Raw genomic sequence first — 27,469 nt, 5'->3', positions numbered from 1 at the left:
CTCTGAATTGTGAGGAAGTTGTGCAACAATGTGTTACATGGGTGCTGCCTCCAAAAGAATTGATATCTCTTTTGAAATGAAAGAGAGAATCAGACTCATCCAAGTAAATGAGTTTGATTCCAAAGATATCGGTGCACCAACCGGAAGCAATATATCAAATGGTAAAGAAGAACACGTGAATGGTCAACAAGATTCTAAATCAATGCAAGTGTTTATCATCCAAAACACGACATGGTAATCATCATTTCCTTGCAACAGTAATCTGTTGAGATTTTCTTAGAAAACACTCAAAGGTAATCCACTGTGCACTTTTGCCCCCGTTGAAATACAGAAGCAGTGCAATGAGTCTGATCAACATTTAAGAAGGACAGTTTACATGTACATACATTACAATTTATTTAAGACATTAATTACATTTTCTACACTTCATTTCTTTTGTGTCAGAAAAAGCAAACATTTATTTGCATTAAGCAGCACATTTATGTACCGCAACAGACATACTTATGGCAAAAACAAACATACTATTATTATTTGAATCACTTTGCAGGTGAAAGGTCATATCAAATATAAAATAGAAAGGGAGAATTTTCTATTTGCACACCGGAAAGGTCACACATGAGTCGGGACAGAGAAAATACAAGTGAACATTTGGAGGCAGACACTCTGAACTGGAATGTGTCGTCGATTCTTTGTGTTCTTGCCCCAATGGTGAGGTGGACTCTTGACAGCTCTATGCAGAACTGGACACAGCCAGTTTTTTCAAGTGGTCCATGAAGACCTGTAGGCTGACGTCATCGGTGAGGATTGGCGCTCCCGTCTCCTGTAGTTGCACACCAAACAAAGATGATGAAAACCGAGATGAGGGTGCACCGCCCCCCTCAACTCACACTATCCAATTTCATTTATGACTATAATCCCTGAATCTCTTTAATCAATTTAAGTGGATTCGTCACAAAGATTCATTTATACGAATGCTCTCGGGAAAAAAAAAAAAAAAAAAAAAAATCGCAATCTCAGTCCGCCATTGGCATATTCACCCCATCTTTTTTGATTTGGCAAATTGAAGATTAGTTCTATTTCCATCTATCCATGCCTCTATCCATTTTCAACACCCTGTTCAGCGTCACGGGGGGGTGCTGGAGCCTATCTCAGCTGACTTTGGGTAAAAGGCAGACTACCCCGAACTGGTCGCAAGCCAGATCCACATATACGGATCCATCCACAGTGCCTTCTTTCACTTTTCCCAATGCTTCATTTAGGATAAGCAGTAAGGTTTTCCCATGATATGCGTGGGTTCACAGTAATTACAAAATAATAAAATTCAATAAAAAGTAAAGAGTACCTGTCCCCAGGCGTAGAGGTTGTTGTGAGTCTGAGAAGGGTTGACCTTTGAAAGCAGGAATCGGGCCTGTGAACCTCCATGTTCTGTATCGACATAGCGCGGCATGGGAAAGCGCGTCTGGAGGATCTCCTGCGCGTCATCCAAAGGTGCCTGAAGCAGCTGTTTGAAATTTTCATACTCTGTCATTTCCTGGTATCCTGCCTTTCGCCACTGAGCTATGGTCTGGGGACAAAATCCACATGACATGCTATATTTAGTGACAAATGTCAGGCAACACATATAAAATCACCTGTCCAAATCAGAGACACTTTGAAATCAACTAAATAAAAAAAGCCACCTTAATAATTTTGTATGTCTATTGGAATAAATTCAAGCTGAAGAACGCATTCATCCAAATACCTCGCCGTGGAAGATAACAAGCTGGAAAAAGGTGTCCATGAGCAAGATTCGATCTGGAAGGATGCTGCTGCTGTCCAGGAGTACAGGCTGGGGGGGGGGGGGGGGGGGGGGGAAAGTGTCGTTATGTTTTTTTTCTTTTTTCATTGATAAAGATGAAAAGCCTAAAGTGCACAAGACTGACCTCTGGTGGGCCATGAAAGGAGTACGAGTAAAGAATGGGCTGGATCATGATGAGCGACTGTGTCAGGTCCTGCCTGACAAAGTGGTGCCTGTAATAGGACGACTCATCTGGGCTGTTGTTGAACACTTGCAGGAAGGGCGACCTCCGCAGGTGGAACATAAACTGCAAGTCAGAGACAAGACATGGTTAAATGTCATTTCGGAATTACGATCAATTTCCTGCATTTTTTTCAAGATGCACATTGGAGCTTGTAGGTGCTCTTAAGGTACCTGAGGGTAAAGTGACAGGGACTCTGACAGCTTGAAGGATGTAGGATCATCTTTATTGAATTGGCCAAACTTTTGGCACTGCAAAGACATGACAACATACATGAAAACCATATTTCACACAGATTTTTTCGAATAAGAGATTAACAGTGCAGTGGGACACTCACCAGGCGAATTAGCTGCCTGTCAAGCCAACGCAGGACATCAGGTCCCTCCTCCGACTCCGCTCGGAAGACTCCCAGACGAGCCATGAGCACAGCAGCTGCCTCTTGATCAAATGATGACTCGATATGTTGAATTTGAGACTGTGCATCTGCCCAGCTTGGGACACAAATTACAAAAGGGACACTGTAGGTACAGTTGAATACAGGTGTTGTGCAGGTTAGGCCTGTCACAAAGGCACATTTTTGATGAGGAGATATATTTTTCATCAGAAACGATTGTATAGTTGATTATGCCATGAATTGTCAATTGTATTTCAGCATAATTAGAGTACATCGTTTTAAGTGCAACTCCATTCTTAAGAATTGAAATGTAAAATACTCAAAGTATGCTAATAAAAATCACAGCTAAACAAGAACATAGAACTACATACATGCAGTGAGAGTAAAATGTGATCGCCGTCCGAATGTCCTCTTTCACTTGTGTGCAAGGCTAAAAAGGCTGATTGAGAAATAAGAATTGCATTTTTTTTTTTTATTCCTACCGCTGCAGCATTTATCTAAATGCTGGTTTCTCATCAGGGTTTAATATTAAGCTAATGATACGCTGGCAGAGGATTGTCTGTCACACCCACACAGTGATAAATAGTGTTCTTACTTCCTGGCAATTGTGGTGACACGTATCCTCTTCTGAGTGTTGGAGTGCTGGTACTGGGTTACAAATTGGACTGCCCCTCGGCCACCTTGCGGGATCGGTGCGTTGTGCTGCATCGACAAAGCAAATGAGATAAGTGAAAGTATAGCTCATTTCCTGTACTCTGCTCCCTATTCTAAGACACACAAAAAAAGCACACAAGTATACAATTGCAAGATAACTTAATGTGATGTTCTATTTACTCGATCAGGACAAACGAACGTTTCTGAGCCTGAGGCTAAAGTAAATATGTTCTACCTGATTCACGACTTCAAAATAAATGCCCAAAGTTGTGGAGGGATTGAGACTGCACACTTTCCACTGGCTGGTGCCACCGACGCCCATCTCCTACACAAAACAAGAACTTGTTAAGAATGACAGCCATCCATCCCCCTGCAAACAACATCAAGAGAATACAATGCCTTACATTCTCTGATACACAGGAGCCCTTTGAGTTGAGCGATACGCAAGGTCCAATGGCCCCGCAAACCTTCAGTTCTCGTGAAGTCTGCGGAGACAAAGACGTACTTGTTCAGCTTTGAAATACATGATCATGGAAACATCATTATGATTCATTTCAACATTGCTCGCAGCGATAGAGTGATTTGTCAACGTATTTTACCTTGACCTCCATAATGCCTCCAAAAGCCATGCGGAAGTCGCCATTATAATCTTTGTTGAAAACTCTCTGGAAGGTTTGCTTGAACAATGAGGTATTGAAGGAGTCTCCCATCACTATGTGTCCCCTGAGAATAAGCAGAGACCATGCTCATATTTGCCCTCTTTATACATTTGAAAGGGCCAGACTAACAGTAAGTACTGTTATGTGTAGTGCAGATTATGAAAGCATCGTGTTTCATTCAATTTTTACATTAATTGTGTAAGCTACCAATGCGGCAGACTACAAAGAGCTCGGCTGATTGCAAAGGTTAAGGTGGAAAATCAAAAACTTGAAGCCTACTACCATCAGCAAAACTAAATTATTGCCAAAAAACTGAATAGGAGAAAATGGATTTCAGGATTTCCCTTGGCATATTTTAGAGAGTGCAGCTCTGGTAACTAAGTAATTCAGTGTTATATAAATTGTGTCAATTATCTTGGTGGAAAAAAAAAAAAGACTTTGCACAAGTATCCACAGTCAATAAGTTCCTGAAATACATCTATTTCTTTATCTTGTGCTTGGATTGGTCATGGGTTCATATGAACTCACTCATCGTCGATCGGGCCGATTATGTAAAGTATACTGATAAGATTCAAGTAACACTATGTCTCTGCATTCACAAAATTATTCTTAGAATCTTTATAATAATGGATTGCAAAAGAAAGATAGTCTAGAATTCCTGTCTGTTAGCGTAACGCTGTGTACGCAATACTCAAATAAACAATCCCACACCCTCAAGTGTTTGGCTGTCAGCCGCTGACGTACCCAGTGAGATTTGATAAACACTTCATTTCCAGCAGCCCAGTCTGGTCCAACGCACAGGCATAAATATCAACACTGTGGCCGTTTACTGCTGATCGGTTGGCCAAGGCTTCATAGTACTGCATGATCAAATAAAAAGAACATGAAGGCAGTGAGAGTATTATTTACTTTACAATATTTAGTCCAAAGGAGGTTATCGCTGAACAACATGTATTTCTCTCACCTTTGTAGCCTTCTTCAAGTGGCGAGCGTTATCCTTCTGGATGTCATGCCAAGAGCGGATGGGGGTTTTCAACTCTTCTCCCACAACCATTCCGGGGCCTTGAGTTGGGGGCCCTCCAATGAACAGCATCACACGAGCACCCGTATTGGGGAATGTGCCCTGAAAGATTGTTAAAGACTCAGATGCAATAACCAAACCAAACACAACAGTGAATAATGTTCTGTTAACACCGAGTGCAACTATTCATCGACAACTACATTTATTTTGAAACGCGACTATGTACTTTGCAGCCCCAAATTGTCTTTTAGCGACCCTAAAATTTTCATTGGAAGCGGCATGATGAGAGACGGGATTCCCGTTGATACCAATGTGAATGTCGATGCTGAAAGCGAGGGCTTTCGGGAAACCGGTTTAAGCTAAAGCAGCCCTCAGTAAAATGGGAAGTTACAAAAAACACGCACTTGCATGTTAAATTCGGGTCAAGTCAGATTGAATAAAAGGAGAGCTCATGCTGGAGATTTTTTGCCTTGCTGCTTCTCAAGTGTAAGAGTAACATGCCTCCGGACAAACAATTCAGTCTGAAGTCGATGACAAAACCAAATTTAATCTTATCAGGCCTCTTTGCTTGGCTACAGGAGAGCGGTTGGTTGCACTTGCGTTGCATAAGCATACAGATTACGGGATAATGACGTTTAAGGGGAAAAGACAGAAGGCAAACAGAACTGGCCTTTGAGCTACAGAATTACATGTACGAACTCAGCACGAGATAAAGATTCTGCAGAGTGCATCGCAGCAACATGTGGATGAATCATCACAAAGTTCATAGTACGTGGCCATTCCTTAAAAATAAACCGTTCATTTGGCATATCAAGTGTGATCACTATCTTCTTTGACTCCAGCTGAAAATAAGGCACTTTATTATCTGGGAAAGGTTTGTACGCTTAAGAAAATACATGTCATGAAGCTTTTTTTGGTCAGTATGTTATGTATTGCATTAATATTCAAATGGTGGCTTTGGTAATTCGGACGTTTTACCTCCAGGAGACCAACAGCAACGGACAGCGCAACCCCAGTAGATCGGAGAGGCCTTTTACCCTGAGGAACGGGCCAGGGGTCTCGCTGAAGCTCGCCCAGTAAATCGGTCAGATTCATATCAACTTTGTGCACAGGCTGAAGGAACCTGAATAGGGACGATTGGACACGAGTTATTAAAAAAAAATAATGATGTGACTTTTAGAAAAAGCTGCCTTTCACAAACAAAAATCATCATACGTGTTGCTACTTCTTACCTGCAAGAGGCTGCAGCCTCTTGAGGTGCAGGAGGGCGTCCTGGCTGTCCTGGGGTAGAAGGCTTTGTCAAGCCCAACATCTCCTGAAGGGAGAAAAAAAAAAAAAAAAAAGACATTTTGCTGATTTTGTCGTTTAGTGAGCCTCCTAATTTATCATCTCTCTCTTAACCCCACCCACCTGAATCTGTTTGGAGGTGAGATCCTTGGTGCCCCTGAACACGTAGCTCTTGGAGATCATCTCACAACTGAGCTCATGAACCTGCACCATGCGTCCAAAAGTGATCAGGCCCACTAAAGCATTGGGAGGCAGAAGACTGAGGGACATCTGAAGGGACTCCTTCAAAGCCTGAAGGTCCTCTTCTTCCAAGCATGTGTCTACTACATAGAGGAAGATCAGTGGAGCTGAGGGACCACGCTGAAAAGCAAAGGAAATTGCGCAAGATTCAGTGTCGTTTCAGTGTATGTGATATGCTAATGTCGAAAATAGTGTTTCCGTGGTACACAATGTTCTATCCCCCGGTCCATGCCTGAGGCTGTAGTACAAACATGTCCATGCCTGAGGTTGTAGGACAAACATGTGTTGTATGTACCTGTACTATGTACTCAATTGTGGAAAACTGGGGCATGAGTTCAGCTGGTTGGTTCACTTCTGATATCCCCGCATAAGAGGGAGGGAACTGCAAACACACCAAAGGGTACATCATCAACTAGGAACTAGGAAGACATTGCCTCAAAACATACTGTCGCCATCAGTACTTACTGGATTTCTCTGGAAGCAGAAGTTGCAGGCCCAAATCTTTGCTCTGAAGTCAACTTGACTGTAAAGGATGGATAGAAAGAAATGTTTGTTTCGGAAAAACAGGAGGGGCAATGGGTCACACTTTTTCTGGCCAAATTGGACAATAACCTTTATTGCTGCCAGATACTGATGACTAATTACGGCAAAAATATCATGTTTTATAACAAAAGCCAAAAATGAAACCAGTAACCATAGAAGTTTTACACGCCACATCTACTCTGCAAAACATGACACTATCCATGTTTCAGTTGTCACACTGTATTTGACAAGCGTTAACAAGCTGACAGACGGAATTTGCTTTGACTATTTGTAAATTAATTATGTAACTCAACTTCAAGGTTTAACGTTTAGGAACGCTCCAAAAAATTAACTGCTGTCGTGCATGATGTCAAGTCAGCACACAGCTTATCTCAGGAGACCGTGAAGTGCTTTTCTTTGTTTTGTGACACTTATTCCAAATGTCTCACCAAGTAAAATTTAACAAAAGAACACGATATACAGTACAGCTGACAAATATACATGAAAAAAAAAAACAAAAAACCACACACACACATTCAATAATTTGCATTTAGGGCCTAATACTACCGATGGCATGTCTATTACTTACTCTGGTGTGGTATGTTTCTTTAATAGCAAATCAAAAAAGGTAATCAAATTAACAGTTAAAATACAACACTGCATGTGTACTCACCACAGAGGATTGAGCACCGCCCTGCAATTGGCTCGGCTACACATGACAGGCTCATATTGGACCGGTGGTAGGTCAGGCCTCTCCTTGAGCGGCGTGAAGAGGCACGAGACTGGCACCACAAGCCTGGTTGCTTCGAGTCGGCTGGAGGGCCAAAAGTTCCAACTGAATCTCACCCCATCCCTGTCCTCATTCTGTTGGATGAATTCCTGGTAGGTGGCCATCAGCAAGCTTCAGCAGAGAAAAGAGTCAACAGATGAGAATAGGAGCAAACCTGCTACTGAGGTTATCTCGTCTTAAACCAAGAGTAACAGCGTGTTTAAATAACATTTCGGTTAGTAATTTGAAAGTATGACGTACAAATATGTCCCGGAGAAACCTGTTTTGCTTATTATGACAATTGAGTGAGTCATTTTTAGTAATGTTTTACGCCACCTTTGCTTTTACGTGTTAGTGAGATTACGCCTAGAGCAAACAAACAAACCTTCTATTGTGCCAGACTACATAATGTTGTTTGCAGGCCAATTGAGGAAGAGTATATAAAAAAAACAAAAGCAATTATTTTTTTGTGTTGCCATAACAGTCACTGTTATTTTATTCCCAGGGCTTTACTAAACTTGGCACATTGGATATAAACGTCTTCTCAAAAATATCAATTGTGTGTGCTTAAAAATGAAATAAATGTCAAAACTACATTTTCTTCCCAATACTAGCCCATTCATTTCTCTGGATTTGCGCTGCCTATGGAAATTGCCAATATAAGTCTTGAACTTATTGGAACTTGAACGTAATGGTCAAATTTACACATTCTAACAAATTCTTAAACCTTGACACATATACTTTGCCATGAAGCAGAAAAGGGGGAATGCTTTTCCAAAATTACAATACGGTCTAAACTCTGTATTATAGACACATTCGATGCCACGTAATGTAGGGGTCGCCATCAACGTACTCAAATATGTGACACAACGCTTCGCCTTCTATTTAAAACAAAAATACAAAAGTAAACAAGACAGTTGAAGGCTTATTGTAAAGGATATACCCAGAATGAGTCATGTATAAGAAAACAAATAAACAAGAAAACTAAGATTTCATGTATAGCCCTATTTGCTAGCTAACGAAATTTAGCATGGACAAGCCCTCTAATCCCTCGTGGATGAAATTCCTACCTTTAATATCGGAGTGAAGTGCGTTTCAAATAGGTTCAGTGATTTTTTTACAAAAACAAATCCAACATCAGAAGCTTAAAAAAAATGGTAGACAGGCAAAACGACAGACAAGTAACTACTCTCGATCAGCCGGCTTGTGCTCGCTGTTAAGTGACGTGGTACTCCAAATATCGACGGTTCTGATTGGTTCTAATCACTATGACGCAAAAAGGGCGTATCCGCACGGAACAGGAAGTTGCCGTCCACACAAGGATGCGGCATTTCCTTTCTATATGAAAGTCGGAATTACTACCACTCAGTTCATTCAGCAATACTGTGATGTATTTAAAAGAACGTCCCACTCTTGCTTTCAGGATAAATATTTAAAAGTATATCATTTTGCACGTTCTGTTTAGGTAACATCAATCTGGACACACAATGGAAGTTTCACAATTTATCTGTCTCATTAGTTTGTGCTTTTTTTGCGTTACCTTTAAGTAATAATACTTAAATAATGTTTCTGAATATTCCCGCAATTGTACAGTATTTGTTGTTGTTGCATTTTGTCGTTGTTCTTGTCATAGAAATTTTTTTTTTGCACAATCCTGTTGCAGTTTTTCGAAATCGTGAATATAATACAGATGGCACATGTACTAGATGGTTTTAAGAGTATGTTGTTCATTTATTTACTTTTAATAGGACGAAGCAAAAGGAAATGTTATCAAATTTGCACGTTGGGATTAAAAAAAAAATCAGTACGTTAGATGGCGCTGCGACTACTACTTTCTTTTTCATGATGCTCAGCCAGAGAGAGAGAGAGAGAGAGAGAGAGAGAGAGAGAGAGAGAGAGAGAGAGAGAGAGAGAGAGAGAGAGAGAGAGAGAGAGAGAGAGAGAGAGAGAGAGAGAGAGACTGAGTAGACATTATACTGACGTTGACCACAGACTCTCCTCCCCGGCTCTCGTTGTGTGAGCAAGTGTGACCCTGAAGCCTCACCGACTATTTCTCACGTTCTCTCGAACAGTAGTTGGAATCAGAATATCAAAAGGCTTTCGTTCGAACCAAGCCCACCTCGACCATGGGGATGTTGCAGTGACAGCAGAGCGTCCTCCCAGCACTCAGCCGGCATCATCAGCTGTTGCGCCTGCAGAGTGTGGTGAGCAGCAGCAGACCTGTCGAGAGCAAAGGCGGCGGCGGTGAAGAACTATGCCACGGATGTTTAGACGATAACCTTTAGTCACGAGTCAGTGGGAGAGCGGATGCGAGCAAAGACTACCAGCAACCTTCTGAGTATTTTCCGCCCATTGTCGGTACCGGAGGCGCTGTGCCAATGGAGAAAGCGACTCCACCGCCCCAGCCTCAGGTGCAGCTGTCGATCGCCAAGACCGACAGTCCGGCGGACGATGTTTCCGGCTTGTCCGATGAAGACCTGTTTAAGTGGACCAAGGAAGACCTGGTGAGGCGTCTGAGACGCTCCGAGGCCGACAAGATGAGCGTGATTCTGGACCACGGAAATCTCATCCGAGAGGTCAATCGCAGCTTACAGTTGCACTTGAACGAGATCAGGGGACTGAAGGTGAGGGGGCGAGCATTTCGTGAGGGATGATCTCATGGAGCAGTAGTATATTGGAGTGCACCTGAGTGCGCGCACAGTAGTGGGCGTGATGGGCTGCAAACATTGGGTCAGACTCGAGGTTATCCTGAAGTTCATTGTGTGGGCCTGATCTGGTTCCTTACGCAGATGGCATGGAGCCTACAAATAGTGCACCTTGGCATTGGGCCTACTCACTCTCTGGCTTGTCGGTAAAGTTTTATTTTATGTCTATTATAGTGAGAGCGGCATGGTGGTGGTTATTACATCCACAGTTAGAATTAAGGATCTGGCATTCTTTCTGTGCTTGTGAGCATTGTCTCTGGGTACTCCGGCTTCTTCCGACATTCTTAAAACATACCTGTTTGTTTCAGTGAAGATTCTAATTTGTCTTTAGGTGTGTGAATGGTGAGTGTGAATGGGATAGGCTCCATTTAATTTACAACCCTGACAGGAATAAGCAGTGTCAGAAATATTTATATTTATTATTTAAATATAGAAATATTATATATATATATTTATATTTATATATTTATATATTTATTATATTATATATTTATATAATTATTATTATTATTATCATTATTATTATTATTATTATTATTATTATATTTAATTTCCAGATTACTAGATTAAAAGTGGTTAAATTGACGTTGAAGCAGAAAGCCGGCCCGGTGTAGCATCACATAAAAATCGTTTGCCTTTCCAGGAGACCTTGTCACCTCTGCACCCGTTCAAGCTAACTAATTACAATGGAAAGAACTGGAGGCTATAGGAAAGCGAGAGAGCAGGAGAGGACGGATTGAGGAGGGTTAAATTGTTGCACAAAGAGGATTGAAGGGGAATCTTTGCTAGAGGTGAGAAGGTTAATTTTAAAAGTATAGCGCTAAGGTTAGATGTTGCCCCATCCCATTTTTAAATCAGGGTGAGGCTCTTACAGAGCTTTTCTGATGTACTGTATAATAAATGCCACATGTTGAGTCAGTGCATTGCCGGGGAAGACAGGAAGAATTAAGGTTTCATTTCAATGTCATTTCATTTTGCAGTGGTTAATATAGCAAAGAGCGATGCAAGGGAATATTACATTGGAAATCACTGTAGCACTGCACTCTGACAGTGAAAATTAATCTGACATTGTATCAAAACACAAACACATTTCTGACGTCTTCTGTCTCTTATTAGCATCGACAATGCTGCCGGTCCTTGGGCCGAAGGATCGCGTCAATGAATCTGCCTTCCTCACGTGTTTCTATTTCTCCCTGTCAGGACATCAATCAAAAACTGCAGGAAGACAACCGTGAACTGCGAGACTTGTGCTGCTTCCTGGATGATGATCGCCAAAAAGGAAAGCGTGTGTCCAGGGAGTGGCAGCGCCTTGGCCGATACAGCTCTAGCATTATGCGCAAAGAGGTGACCCTCTATCTCCAAAAACTCAAGGAATTAGAGCTTCGACAGGAGGAGGTCATCCGTGAGAACCTGGAGCTGAAAGAGCTCTGTCTCCTCCTGGATGAGGACAAAGGAATAGTTGGTGGAGGTGGGGGGACGGGTGGGAGTGTCGGAATGGGCGTGGGGTCTCGAAACTCCATAGACAGCCAGAACAGTTTGCTGCTGGTTCCTGGGCAGGGTCTTCTAATGAGGGATGTTGGTGATGGGAGCAGCACCTCTAGTGCAGGGAGTGCTGACAGCTCAGATCACCATCAGCATAAGCAAACACACCTAGCTGTGGGAGTGAGCGGCATTGGAAATTCCAGGGAAAAAGGGAGTCCCGAGCTGGCCCATAAACCTAGATGTAGCAGCATCAGTGCCATAGGAGGAGGAATGATCGACAGGGAGGTGTCTAGCCCCGAGCATCCGGCCGGGCGCAACCGGAGTACAAGCCTGGAGTACCCGTACACTCTCCCCCAGCTCTGCCGACCACGTTGCGGCTCCATATCAGTGCCTGACCACAGCCGGGTCATGCGAGGCTTGAGCCCTGAGAAATACGGAAGGAACGTAGGACGAAGTAGTCCAGAGCAGCACCCAAAGCACTACAGCTCTGACCTTCTTTTAGGCCAGAGGCAGCACTACCTGGGCCAAGGTGGCAGCGGTGACCTCTATCAGAGGCACCACCGGAGCAGCATTAGCAGTACGGGTTGTGAGAGCCCCGAGCATCGCCATGCACATTTAGGGACGGCTGAGCACCTTGAAAAAAGTTGTATCGTCCAAGGGGGCAGTCCTGAGACTCATAGGCACCAATACAGTCTGAGTCCCGACCATGGGAAATTTGGCAGCCCCATTAGAGACGCGCAAAGGAGGTCGGCTGGAGACGAGCTGTCACCACATCATCGGAGCATCTATAACGGGATGAACGGTACGTTTTTAATGCGTGTGAATGAATCCTTTGAATATCATGTAATGCATTGTAATTTTGTTGTACAACCTCACAAATGCTGTGTCAGTCTGATTAGCAGATTAGGTTGACGGTAGCTCGACATAAGTAAAAAAAATCCAAGTGGAATTCCTGAAGTTAATTTAATAATGAACACATGATTGAACAGTATAACACATGAACCGTGATGCAGAAGTGTGATTTAGGGGGAAATTTCTTTTTGTGAAAAAGGCCTAATGTTAGAATTACAGAAAGCACAAACATGCTGCAATTTAAGGCGATCAGATCGTGTGATGGATAACAAAAATAGCCGAGCAAATTGGCCGCTGTTAAAATACCCCACAGCGGCCTGTAATCATTTCTGGAGTCCGGGGGAAAAAAAGGTGCTGAGTGGCATAGAACTGGCCGACACTAAAGGTTGTCCCAAGGTGAAATGTGTGCTTTTCCTTTGCCCCCAGAAAAAAAAAAAAAATGCAGAGAACATATAAACCCCCAACCAAAACAAAACACAATGTCATGGAAGATGATTTGTAGAAACATATTTGTACTTCTTTTATATTTCACTATGACGCTTTAACTTGCACAGTGGAAATGTCGTTCTTTGGCGGGGGAGGGGACAAGACCCATTTGGGTCTCAAAACTGTATTATAAATCATCTGCTGTTTCTACTCTCACCATTATAGCTATCTTATTTGAGTGCCCTGATGTTATAACATTCAAACCATAAATTGCTTTGTATTTATTCTGAATGATTTTGCATTAGAGATGATTGTCTGATACAGTTGAAAACATTTCTCCCCTTGTCATTTTGCAATCTCTTGGGATTGCAGCGGATTATTGTAAAGACACACATAACTTTTCATTTGGGTCATCTTTCTGTTTCTTCTTTTAGCTTATGGCAGAAGTGCACTCCGTAATGCTTTATCGTGATACGTTATCTCATTCTTGAAGATTCTTGCTTACAAAGGGCGTTTCGGTATTACTTCTTAATTGTAAAATTGAAGTGCACGGGGCACTCTCTGGATTTCAGGATTGGTGATTTGCCAAGTGGTAAAGCAGTTGAGAATCTAGCTCAGAGAGAAACGTGCGCAGCAAATACTGTTTATCCAGGTCCATATGGACTTCATTAAGCCTTCTAGCATGAGTTAGTCATTACAGTGGGACGAGTTGTGATAAAGTCATAATGTACTATGGCTATTCGTCAGTCGCTCTGGTGGCTTATCTACCAAGAGCATTGTCCCTCTGGGATTCCTCTGTCGCCACTGGCCTGACAAAGACACAGCAGCAGCAGACTATAATATTTTCCTTTTGTTTGTGACGTACAGCCCTGACTAAAAAAAAAAAAAAAAAAAAAAAAAAAAAAAAAAAAAAACCGATGATGATTGAACTACCCCAGTCAACCCCTCCATTGTTGGTTTTTAGGTCAAAACTTGAAGCAACAGTTCAAGTGAAAATAAACACTTTGAAAGCGAAATTTGACAAATAAATAAATAAAGGGTCGTCTATTAAATATTGCCGTGTCCATGTCGGTGTGTGTCATCCCCTGACCCACTCTTGCATGTTCTTTTTTTGGATGAAGGAATTTAATTCCTATGATGTTGTAGTACATTCCACTTTCTGGGATTATCCCGTAAGCTCTTTGCACAGTATTATTTCAATTTTTATGAACTTGTGTGTGCGTGCTTGTGTTTGTGACATGGCTGTTTCTCTAGCTGTGTTTTTGTTGTTGACAAATGAAAGTCTCATGTTCATGTGGCATTCAAGAGGGCACAAATTTAAGCCTTTTAAATTCGGGACAAAAACAACACTCTGACTTCTGCTCTGCTGTTATATCTTCTGTGAGCCGTATCACACATTATTTGTGATATATTTTTTTGCAATAAAAATAATGGAATTCCCCCCCCCAAATCACTAAAAACACCACTTATGATTAGTAAACATGAAGGATAATCCTGCTCTCTCATTGGAACACAAGAGACACTCAATTAATGAGGCTTCTGAGGATTTGAGAATTACTAAAGAAGTACATATTAAAAAAAAGTGCATGTCCTGAAGTTAGGAATCATAAAACCCAATGTGCACTGAATAACATGAAAATGTGAACGTGTGATATTAGCACATAAGTAACATGCCTCACTTTAAAAATATAACATTTTGTATTTTAAATTATTCTTCCCTCTATAAATAATCATCCATTAACTGTCCCAAATGGTTTTATCTTTTAACCGCAGAGGGTCTCTTTCATAAGTGAAGAAACTTAATCATATTTTCTGCTTCAGCAATCACAAGTTCCACATTAGCTTAAACTGTTGAGATGATCAGTGCAGAAAAAAAAAACGTTTGTGGGAAAGAAACTGGAACAAATCCTTGCCTTTTGTGAGGCAGTGAGTGCTGATAGGATGCACAAATGAGTTTGAAGGACATTATTCACTTAGACCAAATTAAGAAATGTAACATGATTGGAATTTGTAATTATCTATATTTTGCAGGTCATTTTTTGTTTGATCACTTACTTGATCATTTAAAGTTATTTTCCCCAATGGAGTACTATTTACAGTTGTTGGCTCTTTGTACAAGATTCTACTAAGCTTTAAGTGAGCTCAGTCATGAGTCAGCCCAGGAATGGGCGTATGTGGGAATTGTTCTTCCTCCCCAAAAGAAAAATATATTTTCTGTGCTCGCTTATCACTCACATTGAGTCAAAAAATGTTTCTTTTGTGCTTCATAGACGGTTCAATTATGTGCAACGGTTTTTCAAGCAAAAAAAAAATCAGTTTCTTGTAATTAAAAGGCCCTGACATGAAATTGGTTTTGCATCCCTAAGCCTGACTAAGTCCCTAAAGTTGTGAGAATGAGCCATGTTTGCCTTGGCTATGGCTGTTTGTATCAACACAGCTCAAACAGCACTCTCAAATGGGCTCTTATAGCAGATCGGTTTGTGATGTCACTAACCCCGCCTCTTTCGGTTTGTGATGCCACTAACTCTGCCTGCACTTTGTCCTCATAATTTTTGCTCTGCCCCCCCCCCGCCAAAGTTTCTATAGGAACAGCCTTTTTCTCCCTACACCTGAGTCACTGAACTTTCTTTATGCAACAAATATGTCTAAACCACTCCGGAAACTTGTGTTAGTTTGTGGCAAACATATTACCGACGACTGCTTAACGTGGATTAGCATCTTTCACTTATTTCGAAAATTTTGCGAAAAAAAACAACAAGTTTTGATGTCATACTAGGGTGCCCAAAGTATGGTTGTTATGATTGCTTCAAAGCCCATGTCGGGGCTCCTTTAACACTGCTAATTCCCATATGTTTGTTAGTGGGCAGGATTATGCAAAGGCATAGGGCAACAGATATTCAGGATTTCACATTTTTTTCTTCTTCTCATTCATGTTTTGAAAAAAAAATTATTAGTGATTTTTATTTATTTTTTTAAATAAACTGTTTTAACAGAATTTCCCTTCTGGAGATCAATAAGGAGATTCAATAGCTTTTCATTTTATTATCCATATTATCAATACTGTGTCTTGACGACATAATACGCTTGTCGCAGTATTAGTTTAACCTTGTCAAATGTGTTGTAAAATGAAATGATTGCTTTTGGTCTTAGTTAAAATTCAACCTTTTCGCCCTAAGCATTTCTCTCCTTGTTCTTTTTCTGTCTTCTTTCCATCGTAATCGGTTTGCCATGTTAAAAACAGCTGTTGGACAGAGATTTTTTTTTTTTTACAATAATTGCAAATGATTACAAAGCACTCTTTCTGGAGGATGTACTGATTGGCAGGCTGAGGCAGGGAAAGAGGATTGAATATGTATTTGAGTGGATTACTGGCTACCCCCCTCCCCTGCCCACCCATTCCGTCCATCTTTCCGCCTTCTTCACTATCTCTTTCTTCTTCCTACTCCACTCTGTCCATTTCCTCTCCAAGATAAATTCTGGAGTGTCACATCCTTAGCGACTCATGAAGAAACCCAAATGTTTGTCACAGCTGCTCGTATGAAAGGATTTATGGAAACATTTGGCTGCTGTAACTCTAATGGATTCGTATTATTAGCAGAAAGCCTCATCTGGATAGCTACTATGTCAGCCTTGCCGTTCACGATGCTTTGAATTCGAAACAGTAGGATGATATTGTCTAAATTGTTTAATCAGGCATATAAAGTTGTGTTTTTATTGCCGATGGTTCTATTTAAAACATATCCACACAGTCTGCACAGTCTTTCCCTTTTAAATTCAATGCGTACTCCCTTTGCATGCAGTAAAGAGAGAGCTTAGCTTCTCAAGGTGGATGTCTTTCTAAATGTTACTTTTAACAGCTACCTTGGCATTTGAATTTGTAATGACACCTGAGATGAATTATCCCCACCAACCTTGGCCGTCCGCCATTAAAGCAGCCATTAGCCAAGGAGTGCATGATTAGGCGTTTTGTTAACTACTTTGGATGCAGATAATTGTCATTTTAAATCGAGATGCAGCTAGCTTGGTCTCCGTAATGCGCTTCCTGGATGGTACCACCAGTGTTACGTTGTTTCTTGACTGCATAGTAAATACAAATTCCAGACAGCAGCAGTGGCAACTGCGATCAAAGCGTTAAAAGCCCCATAGCAAGAAAGCAAATGTTTTTTTTTATTCATCATGGAGGACATTCAGAACATTATGTTTTCCATTCAAGAACTTCAAAATAAATACATTGAGACTGGCTGTTTGCAGCACAGTGTCGGAGCATCCCATTGGATTGTAAAGATTCGATGGGTGTCGAGAATAAACAATCCATTCATAATTTATGCCCTCATTAAGAATAGAATGACTCTTCCAAATTTTCTGGCTATTGTAGTAGCTGTGAGCATCAGCGAGCAGACATCTTTTCGTGTACTAGCATCACTCCAGCACAAACCCCTGAGGTATGTGGCAACTGTTCCACAGTAACCCCAGTCATCCGGTAGACACGCAAACTCAGTGGACTGGAGAAGGGTCTTTGTCCTTTTGAGATAGTGCCACTGGGGATATGGCTCAGTGAGCTGAAAGAAAATTAGCTTGCGAGGCCAGGTAATTAACTGGAAGTTTAGACATAGCCGTCATTTAGCAGGGGCACGACTTGGCCGGAAGGCAAACTGTCTGTCTGTCCTAACATCACCAGCAGTAACCGTATTTGTGTGTGTGTACCACGTTTAGTTGAGTGCCGTCTTGAGAGCTTTCACTCGAGAGGTATCTGATGATCAGATTCAGTGAGAGTGCAGAGTTGAGTGCTGATTTTATTCTGCACACTATGTTAATTTTCAGCAGCATAGCAGCTTTTAATTTGAAACTAGACTTGTTTTTGATTTTCTTGAGATATAAACATAAATATCCATCTGTTCCTCCACCTATATGACCTGTCTTCATTAATAACATGGAGGGCGGATTGCATTCATAGAGAGGCCAGGTGACCTTAGACCCAACCACAGACACCCATATGGCACCGATATAGACAAAAAAACAAAAAAAAGTACAACTAAGGCAGTGGTTCTTGTATTTGTGAAACTTCAATCCATTGTTATGTAGCCAAGTGCATTTAGACCTAATATTAATACTAGAACAATGCAGTAGGAGTACAAACTCTTCACCTTCCCTATGGCATGGCCTGAATCATGGTTTATTCATTAACAGAGTTGTCTGTTGCTCATGTGTTAAGATTAAAATAAATAAATGAATAAAGCACTAGTTTATCCTCGCCAATATCTGCTTAAATATTTAATCTCTGCCAATATAACGGACAACATAGTCTGTGTTGAACTTTGTGGTTAATGTAAATCTTGAAAACACACACACATTTGCTTTTGTGACGCATATCGCAATAAATCTCGCAAAGTATTTAGTTTTAGTGTCCACCTTGCTTCATCTGTTTTGTTCGAGTATACTTGCAGAGCACGCATCACAACAAATTGCTGATGTTATTCTCTAAGGTAAAATTCCACTCGTTGAAACACTAAACAGCAATTGAAAAGGCTTAGAAAATACAGAATTGTGCTGTATTCAAATTATAAGAGTTAACAGTTGCAAGAGAATGTTTTTTTTTATTTTTTTAAATATGTCTATGTTTGCTTGCTTCCTTAAAAAAACAAAGGCAAAAGGACTGCACACGCATAACACACACAATGTTCTCAGGCTTGATCAGCCAACGGGGCTCCAATTATCCAGCTCTACTTCAGTGAGCTTCATGCTCTTAACTCTCTACAGTCTATTTCTACTTCACTGAGAGACACAACAGAAGAGTAAACATTATTATAACGGATAATGTCCTTTTATTTTGCTATGATGATTGTTTCTATTTTGTTGATTCAACATAAGGTTTCACTTAGTTTTTTTTAACGATTTACTAAATATTACAACAAAGCAATAAACTATAATTTGTCTAATTTAAACTTTATATCAGTAAGTATATATATTAATCCCATGGAGCTTTTAAAGATATTAATCTTTTTTGTAAAAATGCCATGCCCTCAATATTATTTGCATGAACTCCGTAGCAGTCTGATTGGGCATTGCCTTTGACAACTCCTTCAGTTCCTCACATGGCTCCTTCAAAAAATTAATTGCCCTGACTTCCAGTATGGGGCCGCTTAATTGGGCTGATTTAGCACCGTTCTGTTGTGCAGCAGTCCCCGATCTTTTTTGCACCGAGTGCTGCTTCCACATAAGGACATATTTAGACAGACTGTTCAAGCCGGTGCTCAGTGAAACTGTGATGCCCGCGAAGCCTGCCCTCTTGTCGACGGCCTCTCTGCGTTTACCCAGCGTCACCGCCAGTGAGTGTTGCTGTTTGCAGAGGGCCTTTCTTGTGTGACTCATGCTGGACTGTGGGCAAACCAGCCAAGTCAAGCCAATCACAAAAATGATTGTCCATACTATGCAATGTGCTGCTAGGGCCAATTTCAAAATAAAAGTAAAGCTATACTGCACATGGACAATCAATTGCCCATATATATATTTTTTTTTTTCTCCAGGATCAGACTCTTTGACTTATAAATGACACATACAGTTGTTCATTGGGTAATAATAATTGGGCCCTCCATGCATTTCTTGTGCCCTCTTAAAGACTGCTCACCAGCAATAGGTGTGGCGGCTGGCTTGACTTTGACTTTTCAACTAAAGGCTGTCCTGAATGCAGTCAAGCTGACTGGGCTGCATTATGTAAATGTGCAGTGACAGAGTCAAATCTGCTGTGCAAATATTTCCAGCTCATATGCACTTACCTACACATCACTTATATGTGCATCGATAAATAAACAATATGCCTCCATAATTATAACATATTGCTGAACAGGATAAGCGGTGTTGAAAATGGATGGATGGATATTCATAAATATATTCAAATGCAAGTTATTCTTCGAGACATTAATGAGCACATATTGTAGAAGTAACTTAATTCATACAAATTGCAACGTTTCAATTTCTGTGTGTTTTGGTGACTTTAAAGTCTCAATATTATACTTTCGGGAATTGTTCTCCATGGCCAAGATTTGCCGAAGAATGCTAAGGCAAGTATCTGTCGTACCAGCCAGGCAGTACACCAGACTGACTGACAGATTGATGGACTGACTGACGTCTAGTCAAACGCAAGGTCACTGATCCATCCTGCATCTCCATGGGTTTTCCTGTCCGGCCTGCATGAATAATTTATGCAGTACTTTTTCAGAGATCTGAGAAGAGTGGTCATGTGAAATTACCTTGCATTGATCCTGTAAATTGAGAGAATAGCTGAGAGTACGGGTGACAGATAAAAAGAGAATTGAGAGATGAGCGGCACATATTAGACCTGCTTCATGTGTTTACTGACTTGATGTAGACATCAATAACAACTTGATTTCCAAGTTTGACAAACGATTCTCATACGTCAGTCCCCATTCATTCATCACCACTTCTCATTCATTTCATTCTTTTTACTTTGATCAAACAATAAAAGTCCTTTTTTTTTCGGGTGAATGCCTTTGATGAATTGTTAAATTATAGCGTAGGCCAATACACTATGATCCTTGACTACCAAGTAAACAGTAAGTCACCTTCCAAGTTAATCCCGTGTATCTTTTTGTAGAGGAATTTAGAGGGCTATGCTGAGAGGGAGCTTAAGGTTCGTATTATTCTGGGGTAATCATGTTATCTATACACTTGGGCTCTGACCGACACTGAAACCCTTTCCCTTGACACATCTGTCACATCCCATTAAATCTAATTTTGCCATTGACATCCTGCCAAAAGCTGAATCCACTTGTTCAAGAAAATAAATCATTTACTAACTCTCCTTGCCCATATATGTTGGTTGATAAAAGGCATACGTCATTAATTTTTTTTTAGCAGATTTCAATCTTGTGACGTGACCGGTGACAGCGAAATAACTTTGAGCCAATGTTCCTCCAAGTCAAGTCTGAGGCTGCATTCCAGTAAAATAGGAAATTAAATTTATCCCACTAAGACTGTACCTGATACAGTGGCAGGTAAAAAAAAAATCAATGCGCCGTCTGCCAAATCCCCAAACATGCAAGAGGAGGCTTGGACCAGCACGAAAATTAAGATGCAGCAGTTCTTTTTTTTTTTTGTCCAACCACATGTGCGCTGGTTACAAAAATAGAACCCTTGACCAATTTTCATAAAACCATGATGAGGCGGGAATGTTTTGGCATGATTCTGACTGATGTACCTTTGAGTTCATCTTTAACTCGCTCACTAACACAAGCACAATTTTTTAAATTAATTTGTGTTATGATTTATTATGAGTACATATTTTTTGTGTTTTGTTGTTTATTTTATCTGTACCCTGTAAGAAGTCTTCCACTTCCCTTTTTTTGTCCAACACTAGAATTAGCATGTAAACATCAATTTATGAACATTTTGATAACTCTGCATTTACTTCTTAATTTCTAAACACACTATCTGCTCTGACCACATAATAAATCTTGAACACCTGCATTTATTTTTCTTTATGTAATGATTCCATGAATCAAATAAGAAAACATAGAAGCATTGATGTATGCTGATGTCTCCCATCATTCATAAGCTTTAGTCATTCATAGTAAGTGCATTGATGTCATTGTTGGGATTGCTTTATTGATCTAGCAGACCACCTCAGTCATAGATCTACTCAGCAATATGCATCATACCAAAACCGAACACACTCATTTAATGTACCTACAGTAGATTTTGCCTGCACGTGTGTGTGTGCATGCTAGGATGAAGCATGTCGATGTGTGCGCACGCCTTTCTAACCAGATTTAAATTTATTGTCTTAATTTCACTATTGAATCTCATTTTATTTTGTGTCTGTATGTATTAATTTTCTGTGAATGAACAATGGTGTACGCTACACAAATAAAACCATCTTGCCTTGTCCTAAAATCGCTCCTCTTTCCAAATGTAGGCCCCTGACCTTTTCTCCGCCCTTGCGAAGATCAACAAACGGATGGAAAAGTTCAGTCAGGAGTATTGAAGGTGGCTTGAGGAATCTTTAGCAAACTATGCGGTCACAAGAGTGCAATGAATCTTTAATGGGAGATGTTAGTGAACCAAGGAGTGAATGTTTGATGAAAACATGATTAAAGACTCACACAGAGATCAAGAGAGAGCAAGAATTTAACATATTGTTTTCTGAAGGGCAACCAACGGCAAAGAGGGACTTGAAAAAAATTCAAGTTTGGGGTCAGAGCCTGGAAATATTTTGCATGGTGGCCAGGGTGCGAGCAGAGGTGATTTGGGGGTGACATATCTTGCATAATGTATGAAACAGGATAACAATATGAAATAATTAATGCACCGATACTCAATAACTTCACATTGTTTATAATTCAAGCAGGTGTGGAAATAATTCCATACACATTCATTGTAGTATGACTTACTTGCAGTTAAGGCCAAGTTGAATACAAGATTCCCAGCCTTCTGTATTACTACTATTTTGAAAGTACACTTTTAGTTAAGCAACACAATTTTGATTTTGAGTGCAAATTCAGCGTATTGTCCGCAGGGCTGGAGTTTTCTTTCTTTTGGGATATACGGCACCCTTCATGCAGAGCAGATGTGAAACTGTTAACGAAAACAGGGCCCTCAGTGGTTTGTGTGCTGGTGAAAAAAGGTTTCCATGATGTTTTGTGGCTCTTGAGAACCAATTCGCCCCTCAAATATTAAATGAACAATGGTTGGCGGTTGTGAAACTGAATAATGTCACTTCAGCAACCTATCATGATCGGCAAAATGATCAAATATGAATTGCCAAGTGAGGCAGGACATGGTAAATAATATGCCAACCTTGTATTAGCTGTACACGTTGACTTATTTTTATTGCAATTTCCGTTTCCTGCATAGAGTGCATTCAAGTACATCCCAGACTTCCTGTTCCACATGGATACATTATTACTAACAGGATATCTGATTGCAACCTCAAACTGAGATGGTATTTGTGTGTGTGTGTGTGTGTGTGTGTGTGTGTGTGTGTGTGTGTGTGTGTGTGTGTGTGTGCACTCATCGATTTTGAGGATGCACTTCAGTATTTTCTCCCTCAAACACTGAACTGCGAATGCCATACTACCACCTTAAATCTTTTAATTGATATTTTAAAAATTCTGTTTGTGCACAAAATAAAGAAAATGTGATGGCAGACATAATTAATTGCTTTGACCTAATACATTTTAATCATCTCCCAGTTTGAGCCGAAATGCTTCCACATCAAAGAGTTGTGTTCTTGTCAAAACAGCAAAGAAAGGTATTCCAGTTGGTACATTCAGGTTTCATGTTGTAATTATATCTGTCATGTTCTATAACAAACAAACGCATCAAAAGTACATCCCTTTACACTGGTGGCCCAACATCTCTGCGTTTTATTTATGAGGTATTTTGCTTTTTATGGCACTTCAAGCATATGCCATCTATAAATCATGAGATTAATGAGGCGTTACTCCCATGTCAAGGAAACATTCATGAACCTATTTTTTTTTTCTTCCGTCACTTCTCCCCTCTTGTTCCCTCTGCTGTCTTCTTCCCCTTTTCTTTTATCACAGCTTTGATATCAGCCGGCTGCTGCACCAACAACTGCAGAAATGTCAAGCTATGGGACAGGTAAGAACTTTCCTCTCTGTCCCCCTTCTTGATAATGTCCTTTGCATGAATCAGAGAAGAAGAAGAATGGCAAATGAAGGTCACTTACTGGTTAGGGTCCATAATCCTGTAATTAGATGCAATTCCTTTAACTGCTTTCTTCAAAACTATTCAAATTGAACTGAGGCCTTGCGGTGCTTTGCATTAATACTGACTTTGCCCGCTGCAAGTGGATCAAATGTCACCTTACTTTTAAAATAGGTTTTCTTAGTGATAATCTCTATGATAGGGTGTTTAAAGTAACCTGGTTTATTTATTCCAAATTCTTTTTAACCAGGTATAATCACAGCACGATGACATAGTTGGAGGTGACTCTATCCTGTCTTTATGTACCATATTTGATATTTTCAATCAGATCTCAGTGAATGGCAGGGTTAGATGGCTGTGTTAATATTTAATGACTGCGAGACAATAAGGCATATTCTCCCTGAAAGGCTGAAAGGCCCCTCTGGCCCCTCCTATCTCACAAAAGCACCCACACATGGCCGTGTATAATTACAGACACACATTCCTTTTCACTCTCTTTATGCAATAGAACAAGCACATGATCCTGCATCTTTTGCATCTTGCTTAAAAATATCAGTTACTTGGCTACGGAAAAGAAGAATGTGTTCTTGAGGAGAAAAGATGATTTTTTTTTGAACTCACAAAAGCATCAAAATTGAAGCTACCTGCAAGCTGTTCCTTAGCTCTGGTGCAGGCTGGAGCAGGAGGATCAATCTCTGACAAACTAAAAAAAAGAAACAAAGCATTTTTGCCATGCTATATATTCTTTTGCTTCTATTGATATCCAGTTTTTATTTGTCTATTTTCCCGAAACTATCATTTATATATCCACAGATATGGCAAGCCTTAAAGCAATGCCTTAAAAAAGTGTTACCACCAAAATCCTGCCATATGATGGCATTAAAATGATCTGACAAGAAGATGGTTTGTCTTGCTGTAAAAAAACAACAACTTTAGAATCATTTCATATTGTGTTTTCTTCTGTTTTGGTAGACTGGGCGTTAATTTTTGTGCAAGTGCAAGTCGAGTCCAGAGTGTTTGGGGCTGTGCTGCGTTCATCCAGGGCGTCCTGTCACATGACACTGCCTTGCTCTCGACGCACTTGCTAATTTGATGAAAGAAAGTAGTAGTCTGTGCTTGGCCTAAAAGCGACACATCATCATTTACGTGCTGTGGCAATGGCCCCTGGTGTTGTGCATTCTCCTCCGCTGTTACACTGCCAAGGCTTCCCCAAATACTTGACCCCCCCCCATATTGATATTTCAACAGATAACCATTGAAATCAATTGCTTGGCATGTCGCTGCTCACAGTACTGAAGAAAAGAGTTGAAATACACCGTAACATTCCGAGTGTTCGCTCCAAGTACCACGAAAGTGATGTATTTCATACAGTAGTTCTACTTGCCTAAATAACTTGCAAGTGTGAGTCCCATACGAAAGTTAAAAAATTTAGCAATGGTATTTTGCTCCGAGTGAAAACAAATTTTATGACACTAATTTTGATGCCTTAATTGGAATTTACTTTCAGACCATGATGTATGTTACTCATAAGCAGGTTGGCAAAATACGAAAGGACCAAAGAATATGTGCATATAGCTTTTCCATACTGTTACAACTATTCAAGTAACATATCTTTTTATCTCAATTGATTACCGTAAAATTATTAAGTAGCTCTCACAGTGTACAAGGTTGGATATGATAGACTAAAAGTTTCCCATGCAAAATTACAGTCAGTGGAGCATAATGAAATAAAATGTATAAAGATAATCATGTTCAGTTCTGACTGACACTGTTAATTTATTTCTATATTTATTATTGTGGTTGCACAACTTTGTTTTCCTGTATTTTGGTTACCATGTTTTCCAGTAATTTATAAAACTGTGGTTTAATCTGATTATTAATATTGATTGCTGGTGTAAACAACTCATATTGATTGTTGGTAATTGTGGATTGTCAAAAAGACAAAAACAGTAATTAACGAAATGTCTTCATATGATCTGCAAATGTATAAATCATCATGTGGATGCTTTATATTTCTATATCCCCTTTCAATATCAGTCAAATAATACATCTTTCTGCCATTCCTCTTCAATTATTGTCCAGCTTTGATGCCTCATCTTGACCTGATTGTCGCCAGCCTGGCTCCTTGGAAGCAAAAAGATCACAGTGGTAGAGCCACGTTCTTGATAGCTGCAAAAGGATTCTGTCCAAGGCACCAGATGGTCTGATGTCCATCCACGACCTCATTCATGTCTACAGCGCCTGAAAACAGCCTGCCTTCATCTTCTCATCTCCACTACGCTATTGAGCACTTTGGGGAGTTGTGTTTATAAAACTATGCTGCAGATAAAATGACTAGGATGGAGGTCTCTCCCTGCCAATCCAAGAGAGAAGTCAGAGAGATGCATGCATGCTGGAAGATTTGAATGACTCTACTGTGTTATATACTGTGTTTAATGAGAATTTGGAAGGATGTTGTACAGAAAGTTCAACTCTAGATGTTCAAAATGGACTATTTTCCTGCAATATGAACATCACTGTGCCTGCACAACCTCCATGTGGTGGAGGATACAACCGCAGTGAATCAACAGAAAGCTTGTCCTAGTGCAACACAACATTTGTGTTTTGCTTTTGGGTTTGTCTTTTATTTCCATTCAAAATAAACAAGAGTCAAATGTAAAACCTTGTCGTGTAACCGCCAAATTCTGACAACTTCATGATGAATTGTTTTTATAATTCCAAAGCCTATTTTTATGTGCAAAATCGTACTAAATTCTCAGACGAACTGGCTCGTGTGCGTGTTGCCTTCCATCTGTTTACAAACACAACTCATTGATGGAGAAGCACATCATTCACCATCCCATGTTTTTCTTTTCCCTTTACCTTCGGAAGGTTTCTGATTCCATTAGTCTCCCTTCTCCCTTTAATATTTTTTTGAAATTGTGGAATTAAGAGTTGTGTAATCTGATGTTTAGCAATGTCTACCGTCACCATTTTGTTCTTGTCGTTCTTGTTAAACCTAACGTGTTGGGGGGGGGAACAAATCTAGATATTCAAGCAAAGACAACATATTTTCCTGTGTCTTAAACAAAGAAGAAAGTTGTAGTCGTACAAAATGCAATGTCCAGGTGTCATTTTATTTTGTATTAACATCTCCGATAAAGCACCTAGATTGAAGCGAAGATGTTTTGTTTTTTTTTCTCTCTTTTTTATAAGAAAACAAAGTCCAAGTTATTGTAGATTATTGGATTAGTTTTCTATATATATATATATATCAATGTATATGAATATATTATGACCATTATTTTTGACTTCCAGGTATTAGAACTATATATCAAAATGTATAGGATATATATCAAATAATAAAAAGATTTCTGTATTTAAAAGTACATTTGTGCAATTCTTTCAGTTTGCCAGGATGCATAATTTATGTGAATGCTAAGATATTTTAGTTTTTTTTTAATATATTTTAAATATTTTTACGAAATTCATATAAATCCAAAAGGGGAATCCACAGAATATCTAAAGTTTAATTTCAGCTGTTTGAATGTACTATATTATTCATGGTGTTTCAATGTACGGTAAATATGATCTCATCATCTGAACCAGTTTGATCCTACCAAGTGGAAAACAACACAGTCGGCCGGATTTCCTCTGAAATAATGGAACTCAAGATTCCCTTCCTGTGTGGCTATCACCTTCCATTACATCCTGTCGAAACAATTGGCGCTTACCATCTGTATCCTGGGATATCTGATGCAAAGTTCATACACTG

General features: G+C 40.1%; 2 protein-coding genes across 2 annotated transcripts; one reads left to right on the top strand and one right to left on the bottom strand.

Annotated features, from left to right (window-relative positions):
• Positions 1-215: 215 nt before the first annotated feature.
• sec23b (SEC23 homolog B, coat complex II component) lies at positions 216-8,821 on the bottom strand. Its single transcript, XM_085912593.1, has 19 exons — positions 8,635-8,821; positions 7,469-7,696; positions 6,739-6,796; positions 6,569-6,655; positions 6,157-6,393; positions 5,979-6,061; positions 5,725-5,869; positions 4,690-4,848; positions 4,470-4,585; positions 3,666-3,789; positions 3,471-3,551; positions 3,302-3,391; positions 3,008-3,114; positions 2,356-2,509; positions 2,192-2,269; positions 1,923-2,084; positions 1,742-1,828; positions 1,343-1,564; positions 216-820 (listed from the first exon to the last, which is right to left on the bottom strand). The coding sequence occupies exons 2-19, from the start codon at positions 7,687-7,689 to the stop codon at positions 731-733; spliced, it is 2,301 nt and encodes a 766-aa protein (XP_085768719.1). The 5' UTR covers positions 7,690-7,696; positions 8,635-8,821; the 3' UTR covers positions 216-730.
• Positions 8,822-9,738: 917 nt separating this feature from the next.
• ccdc85al (coiled-coil domain containing 85A, like) lies at positions 9,739-27,006 on the top strand. The gene is made up of 4 exons (XM_085912291.1): positions 9,739-10,188; positions 11,470-12,553; positions 23,592-23,649; positions 25,798-27,006. Exons 1-4 carry the CDS (start codon positions 9,943-9,945, stop codon positions 25,814-25,816), a joined length of 1,407 nt encoding a protein of 468 aa, XP_085768417.1. The 5' UTR covers positions 9,739-9,942; the 3' UTR covers positions 25,817-27,006.
• Positions 27,007-27,469: the final 463 nt, after the last annotated feature.

The sequence above is a fragment of the Syngnathus leptorhynchus genome, chromosome 5 (assembly GCF_054491065.1).
Source record: "Syngnathus leptorhynchus isolate UIUO chromosome 5, UIUO_Slep, whole genome shotgun sequence".
In the NCBI taxonomy this organism is placed as follows: Eukaryota; Metazoa; Chordata; class Actinopteri; order Syngnathiformes; family Syngnathidae; genus Syngnathus; species Syngnathus leptorhynchus.
Note: the sequence above shows the minus strand (reverse complement) of the source record. Positions and strands in the feature narration are given on the sequence as shown.

Coding starts and splice junctions, on each gene's coding strand:
- ccdc85al (XM_085912291.1), top strand. CDS start 9,943: ATGGAGAAAGCGACTCCACCGCCCCAGCCTCAGGTGCAGCTGTCGATC. Junction 10,189..11,469: donor ACGAGATCAGGGGACTGAAG/GTGAGGGGGCGA, acceptor TCTCCCTGTCAG/GACATCAATCAAAAACTGCA. Junction 12,554..23,591: donor CATCTATAACGGGATGAACG/GTACGTTTTTAA, acceptor CTTTTATCACAG/CTTTGATATCAGCCGGCTGC.
- sec23b (XM_085912593.1), bottom strand. CDS start 7,689: ATGGCCACCTACCAGGAATTCATCCAACAGAATGAGGACAGGGATGGG. Junction 6,656..6,738: donor TCTGCTTCCAGAGAAATCCA/GTAAGTACTGAT, acceptor GTGTGTTTGCAG/TTCCCTCCCTCTTATGCGGG. Junction 2,085..2,191: donor CCCTGTCACTTTACCCTCAG/GTACCTTAAGAG, acceptor TCTGACTTGCAG/TTTATGTTCCACCTGCGGAG.